This window comes from Argentina anserina, chromosome 7, assembly GCF_933775445.1.
Source record: "Argentina anserina chromosome 7, drPotAnse1.1, whole genome shotgun sequence".
Taxonomy (NCBI): domain Eukaryota; kingdom Viridiplantae; phylum Streptophyta; class Magnoliopsida; order Rosales; family Rosaceae; genus Argentina; species Argentina anserina.
In genome coordinates this window covers 12,336,438-12,343,204 of record NC_065878.1, presented here as the reverse complement: position 1 = coordinate 12,343,204, position 6,767 = coordinate 12,336,438, and the positions used below count along the sequence as shown (strand labels likewise).

Sequence of the window (6,767 nt, the reverse complement as noted above, 5' to 3'; positions counted from 1 at the left end):
AATATTATAAACCTTATGAAATGAATATATTAAATTCTTTTACTTTTTAGAATAACACATATAAATGTGTTTGTTATATCTACATATATATATATATATATATATAATCCATATGCTGATGCATGATGAAATAATTGTATATTATTGAATGATATAGGGTCCTATATATAGGCATTACAATCCACAATCCGTAGGATTTAGAGTCCTAATCTATTACAGAGATGTTAATCTATCTCCTAACAGGAAACCTATTAGGCTAAGACACACATAAGGGTAGAATAGTAATTCTCCCGGAACACTCCCCCTCGTGTCGCATGCCTAGGTTGCATGGCGCACAACATTGCCTCGGTAAAAACCTTGTCAAGCAAAACAAAAACCTCTTGGGTAAACAAAATCTTGATCGAAGGGAAAGAGAGCACAACACACCAACTACTTAAAGATATTAACATGTGATGTAAATTCCCCCTGAAGTCTACCAAACTCTAAAGTTCTGATATACGACGTATGTCAATGCTCTTCACATGTTTTAAAAAAAGTAGATTTAGGCAAAGACTTGGTGAACAAATCCGCAACATTAGATTTTGAACTCACTTGATTGATATGAACATTCAAGAACTTCTGTTGTTGAATGTTGTAGAAGAACTTGGGCGAAATATGTTTGGTTTGTTGTCTCCCTTGATGCAACCTAACTTTGTCTGCTCTATGGAAGCAACATTATCTTCATAAATGCACGTAGGTTGATCAGTTGTAGAGACTAATCCACAAGAATCACGAATATGATGAACGAGTGATCATAGCCAAACACATTCTTTAACTGCTTCATGGAGAGCGATGATCTCCGCGTGATTCCCAATGGTAAACACATAACCGGTTTGAGAACGAGCCTTGTGAGGGTCAGAGAGGTACCCTGCGTCGACATAACCAACTGACAAGTTGTTTCAAGTCTTTGCATCAGGGGAAAGAGCATTTATACAAAGCCAACCCGAAAATTCGGGGTACTAGACTTAAAATGATAGAAATGACTTCAGAATACTTAGATCTAGGAGTGACAATCTTCTTTGCTCAGCTCATGCCGCATCCGCTCATGCCTCACTCGAGACTTAATGTTTGGACCTGAGAAACTTATTGTTTGATTGGAGAAGAAGGAAACCCAGAAACCCAGTAAATAGAAGTAAACTTTTAATTTTTAAGAATAGAAACAGAAACAAAAACAAATAAAACAATAAATAGATGATTTAAATGATCAACTCAAGAACTACTCTAGGAGGCTAGGCCTACCAATCAGGGATTGAGAAGTGTTAATAAATAAATATATCAACTTAGGATCTACACCTAGAAGGCAGAGCCTCCACCTGAGGACTAAGAGGTTTGAATTCAGAGATTAAATACTTACAACTCTTACGACTCTGATACCAACCACGGAAGCATGTAACTTTTATTGATAATTACTGGATGCCAATTAATTGAAAACTAAATTATATATATATATATATGGCCTTTCTAGTGAGGGATTCATTTTTTGAGTTTAAAAAATGGATATGTCACTTGACCAACTTCTCGATTATATTTTCACATCTCCATTGTTTGATATCTAGGGTCTAATGTGTAGATCATTTTTGTAAATTTTTAGCCAAAATGGTGATCGTTAAGGTATCGAACTTGGTGAAAGCAATGGACGCACCAAATCTGTCAACCTGAACCGTTCATGCTTGTAAGTTTAAATCTCAATTTTGAATGCCTTAAACATCTCCATTTTGGCTGAAATTTTACAGAGGTGATATACACATTAGAATCTAAATGTTGAACGGTGGAGATATTGAAATGTTATCAAGAAGTTGGTCAAGTGAGCTATCCCTCCCGACCCTGGGGCTAGGCTCAATAGATGTCTATCTAGAGCCCCCAACCCAGGTAGGCCCCCGAAAGAAAAAAAAAAAGTCCGTATACATTTAGCCTATGGTTTGGAAAGCTCGTATACATTTAAGATAATAATAATATTATTTATATATATGTGAAATAGAGAGAAAAAATATGAGTTTTCTAAACGCAAAGAGAAATTGTGCAGCTGTGTTCTTGTTGATGCAACAAACTAGAAAGTTAGGTTTAGTTTCCAGCGGATTTGAGAATTGGGCAATATATGAAACAACTATTGAATTCAACTTCTAAGTAAGTTTTGTCTGCAAATTTCAATTAGCAAATTTTTTTTGAGTCAATTCTGTTTATGGTTTTTCTTAATTTATGGTACATGTGTTGTTGATTAATCAATGATTTGCAGATTGTGTCTTTGTGTGATAGTATGAATCATCCTTATTCCTTAGTTGTCATCTTTTCTTATTTAGTTAATCATCAATTCAGCCATTATTTTAAGCCAAATTTTATTTTTCTCCCATAATCACGGTTACAGGAGTATTGGGTATAAGTAACTATATTTTGCTTGCAGCTTATTCAAACGAAGAAGAGATGCATTAACTAAACAGATCAATTCTATTACCAAGTTCTACTAAAAAAAAAGTAAACAAGCATAGACTTCAGCTGATATATTTGTGACTACATGTCTACATTTTTTGGCAAGATGGACCCATGTTTTCGTTTCGCCTAGCGCCGAAATTCTCAGGGCCGACCATGTGTGTGTATACAGATACCATGACGAGGCCGGTTTATATAACGTTCACTAATTTAGCGTTCCACATGCATGATTTCTGTTGTCAACGAATTAATATAAATGTGTACTTCATATATTAAAATCTATATACAGATGTGAACCATGAGGCACTAGCTAAATAATTTAATATAACGTACTAATGGAAGTCATTCTTTTCGTATAAAATGAAAAATGGAAGCCAGTTTTCTTGTAAATGATATCAATGCACATCAGAATGTAATACATATGTGTACTTCGAATCCATAGATTATCGATCGATGCTCTTGACAACAAGGGTAATATTTCCATGTATTATCCATGATATTTACTACATATATGAAAACAGTAATTAAGGTCTATCTTGTGAACTGCATATACGTACATGCATACCCAACGGTTTAGATATATATGCTGAATTGCTAATCTTCAAACTTAATTTTACATGTCCAACAAGGCAACAAGTATATTTGATTAAAAGTTTAAAACTCACATTTGCATACGCATGCACCGCTTGTAGCAATATATCACTGGGTTTATGAACGCTGAAATCAATTAAATGGAGGGTGTAACGTAACTGCTTCATTGATTTTCTTCAAGCGGTCATTCGTAATGAGCATAATCGGAGAAACAACAAAGGATGTTAATGCTCCTAGTTAATAAAACATTAATTTTTTGAGTATTTTTCACCAACAGTTCCTCAACTATGGTGTACCTACCAATGTGATACCTCAACTCTTAATCGTACCAATGTGATACCCAGACTCTAGTATTGCTATCATTGAAGTACTTCTGTCAGTTTTTTTTTCAACTTCTCCGTCATCTTGGTGACGTGTCAAGTACGTGAGGCCCACAAAGAGGGTTAAAAGACAAAATTAACCCCATCTGAGAGAAACAATGTTTATTCCGGCCCTTTACCTTAAGAAAGACACCCAACAATTCCAATTTTGGCGCCAATTTTCCCTCCATACTCCTTAATTTGTGTCTCTTATCTAAACTAAAGAACTACCGCCAACCAGTCGACCACAATCTGATAAAACCTAGATCAATCTCATTTTCTATTTTTACCCTAGCACTTGTTAAACTAACAGAATAAATATAAAAATTTATATGGAACATCTCATTTCCACAATCTCATAAGAATATAGAAACACATAACTTAACGAAATTCAAATACATGTGTTAAATACCATTAGTTGCCACCTTTTATGTTGATCTGCCATGATTTTTGCTTGTAAGAACTAATGGTACTTAAACATGTAGTTGAATTTCGTTAAGTTATGTGTTTCTATATTCTTATGAGATTGTGAAAATGAGATGTTCCATATAAAATTCTATATTTATTCTGTTAGTTTAACAAGTGCTAGGGTAAAAATAGAAAATGAGATTGATCTAGGTTTCATCAGATTGTGGTCGACTGATTGGCGATAGTTCTTTAGTTTAGATAAGAGACACAAATTAAGGAGCAGGGAGGGAAAATTGGCGCCAAAATTGGAATTGTTGGGTGTCTTTCTCAAGGTAAAGGGCGGGAAAAACATTGCTCCTCTCAGATGTGGTTAATTTTATCTTTTAACCATCTTTGTGGGCCTCACGTACTTGTCACGTCACCAAGATGACGGAAAATTTTGAAAAAAACTGACGAAAGTACTTCAATGATAGCAATACTAGAGTCTGGGTATCACATTGGTACGATTAAGAGTTGAGGTATCACATTGGTAGGTACACCAGAGTTGAGGGACTGTTGGTGAAAAAAACTCTAATTTTTTAGATGGTAGACAACTCCGCCAACTCGTTAATTAAATTTTAAAGTAAACATGTGAAACGTGATTATAGATGTTCTTATAGTCTTATTAACTTGTAACTTGTAAGCATGGATGATGTCTCTATATGACTATATGGGAGCTTATAACCAAACGAGCTTGAGAAACTAAACATTCTCTACAGAAAACCCTTTTCTCTGCATGATCGAACTGCTCCATCAAACATATCTTCGAGCCCATGCTTAAACTTGAATCCAGATTTCAGGAGCTTCTCCGATGAGTACCCACACGTTTTATGACCTTCAATGCCCTTCAAATAACTATACGTAATTATGAGAAATGGTAAAAAAATCAGATAGATAATTGGCATACATCGAAGAGATCAAGTCAATCATATATATAGCTAATGTAAATAGATACTCACTCAGCTGTCGGTATATTATATTCAGGGTATTTTGCAGAGAGAAAGCGAGACATTTCTTCTAAGGATACCTGAGCAAATGAACAAATGTACCTCCCCTTTGCATCATGCTTTTCGAAAAGAAGGATATGTGCATTGACCAGATCATCTACGTGTACAATACTCTTGTTTTTCAGATATCCATAGAGATGCTCATTTCCTACGGACATGCCGAAAAAAAAAAGGGTACATGAGTCGTATATATATATATACCTGTATCTGGCCAATTAATGAGTTGTGGTTTTTAGTTTGTGTCCAATATAGGTACATTTTCATGGGATAGATCAATTATGTTTTATACATTAATTCAACTATCAGTCGCCATTGATCTAGCTAGGTGGTAAATTTTTGGAGTAAAAATTAGACCGACAGTTGGATAAGCTAATTAACAATATAACATGTGCATATTTCATTGCTTACTCTTCATCAATGCTTAGCAAACTCTCGCGCACCATAAACAAGCCACAACGTACACTATTCTCTTTTATAAAAATTGGTCATAACGCATACCTTGAATCATGCATAGGAACAGATGTACTGAGCTAGGGAGTGTTTTGCAGAGAAATCCGCCGATCACTAATGGAGGGATCAAAGTGACAATTTCCAGTCCATTATTTTCAGCAAATTCTAGAGCTGCTTGCTCTGTCTTGGTCTTGGCAGCCACATATGGAGTCTCAATTACTTTCAGAGACCTATGATAATCGACATCAGACCATGTACTCTCATCCACAATCTCCTTGTTGGTTCCACTATGAGAAATAGTCGATGCACTAGAAGTGTATACAACCCTCTTCACAGTCTTGGAATTCAGGCAGGCTCTCAATATGCCTAGGGTGCCTTCTACTGATTTCTTCGTAACTATTTTTTCATCTTGTTCTTTCAGAGGATTAGGATGAGCTACATGGAAGACCCCAGTGCATCCTTCAATTGCTGCGTTAAAACTTCCAGGTTGGTCGAGATCTGCATAGAAGATGTGAAGCTTCTCTGATGCTCCTGGTAGGCTTGTGAGGTAGCTGATGTCTCTTTTCCGTTCTGGTCAATATTACACCTATTCTCTTTTTATTTCATGCATATGTTAAACTTGATAAATTGTTCGAGAAAAATTTGATCGATCAAAACAATTTCCGGCAAGTAATAATACTTGTACCTGGATCAGGTCTAACTGTTGCTCGAACAGTGTAACCATGTTGCAGAAGCTTCATAACCAGCCATGAGCCGATGAAACCAGCTCCGCCTGTTACACAAACTGGACCCTTTTCTTCTTCCATTTCTCTAAGCTCTCCTTCAAACCCGAAGCATATTGTGTTCTTGAGTTCATGAATGAAGCTGTTAAATACACAGTTAGGGTGGCAAGGAATAAACGAATAAAACGATCGATGACATGATATATATATTAATTATATGGATTATTCTTCTCACAAAGTTGCCTAGTAGAGAAGACAAAACACAGTAGTATAGACAGAAGAAGCCTTGAAATTATTCACAAATTGTGACCTCGATCGCCTAGGCCAGTGTAACATTGGGAATCAAACTTTCTGTTCGGGGCGGCAAATGGGTCGGATTGTTTCTATGAAAGGACTATTATAACAACAAATGTCCTTTAGATATAAAAACAATACATTGTGCTAGCTATTTTATCCAACAAAAGCATGTTATTTCTTGTCGAAAAAAACAAAAGCATGTTATTACAATATATTACCAACGTTACCTCATGTCACATATAAGAATCCTTTTTTCTTTTGCAAAAGCAAAAGATACAACACTGCTATGAAGCTATCAGCTATTACTAGCTGCATGTATCTGTAAATAACACGGCGAAACACAGTCACACATTATCTGTAAATCAATTATCCTATGATGAAAAACACAACGATGAAGATGATGAGAGTCCAACATGAGTTATTTCCAAGAT

General features: G+C 35.6%; 1 protein-coding gene across 2 annotated transcripts; it reads right to left on the bottom strand.

Annotated features, from left to right (window-relative positions):
- Positions 1 to 4,415: 4,415 nt before the first annotated feature.
- On the bottom strand, positions 4,416 to 6,139 carry LOC126802905 (vestitone reductase-like). 2 transcript variants are annotated; one of them, XM_050530619.1, is made up of 4 exons: positions 6,003 to 6,139; positions 5,366 to 5,887; positions 4,820 to 5,015; positions 4,416 to 4,715 (listed from the first exon to the last, which is right to left on the bottom strand). In XM_050530619.1, exons 1-4 carry the CDS (start codon positions 6,121 to 6,123, stop codon positions 4,574 to 4,576), a joined length of 981 nt encoding a protein of 326 aa, XP_050386576.1. In that variant the 5' UTR covers positions 6,124 to 6,139; the 3' UTR covers positions 4,416 to 4,573. The 2 variants fall into 2 exon arrangements, with proteins under 2 accessions (XP_050386576.1, XP_050386577.1); XM_050530620.1 differs by having other exon boundaries at positions 4,888 to 5,015.
- Between the last annotated feature and the right edge of the window lie 628 nt (positions 6,140 to 6,767).

Coding starts and splice junctions, on each gene's coding strand:
- LOC126802905 (XM_050530619.1), bottom strand. CDS start 6,123: ATGGAAGAAGAAAAGGGTCCAGTTTGTGTAACAGGCGGAGCTGGTTTC. Junction 5,888..6,002: donor AACAGTTAGACCTGATCCAG/GTACAAGTATTA, acceptor AATATTGACCAG/AACGGAAAAGAGACATCAGC. Junction 4,716..4,819: donor TATAATATACCGACAGCTGA/GTGAGTATCTAT, acceptor AATTACGTATAG/TTATTTGAAGGGCATTGAAG.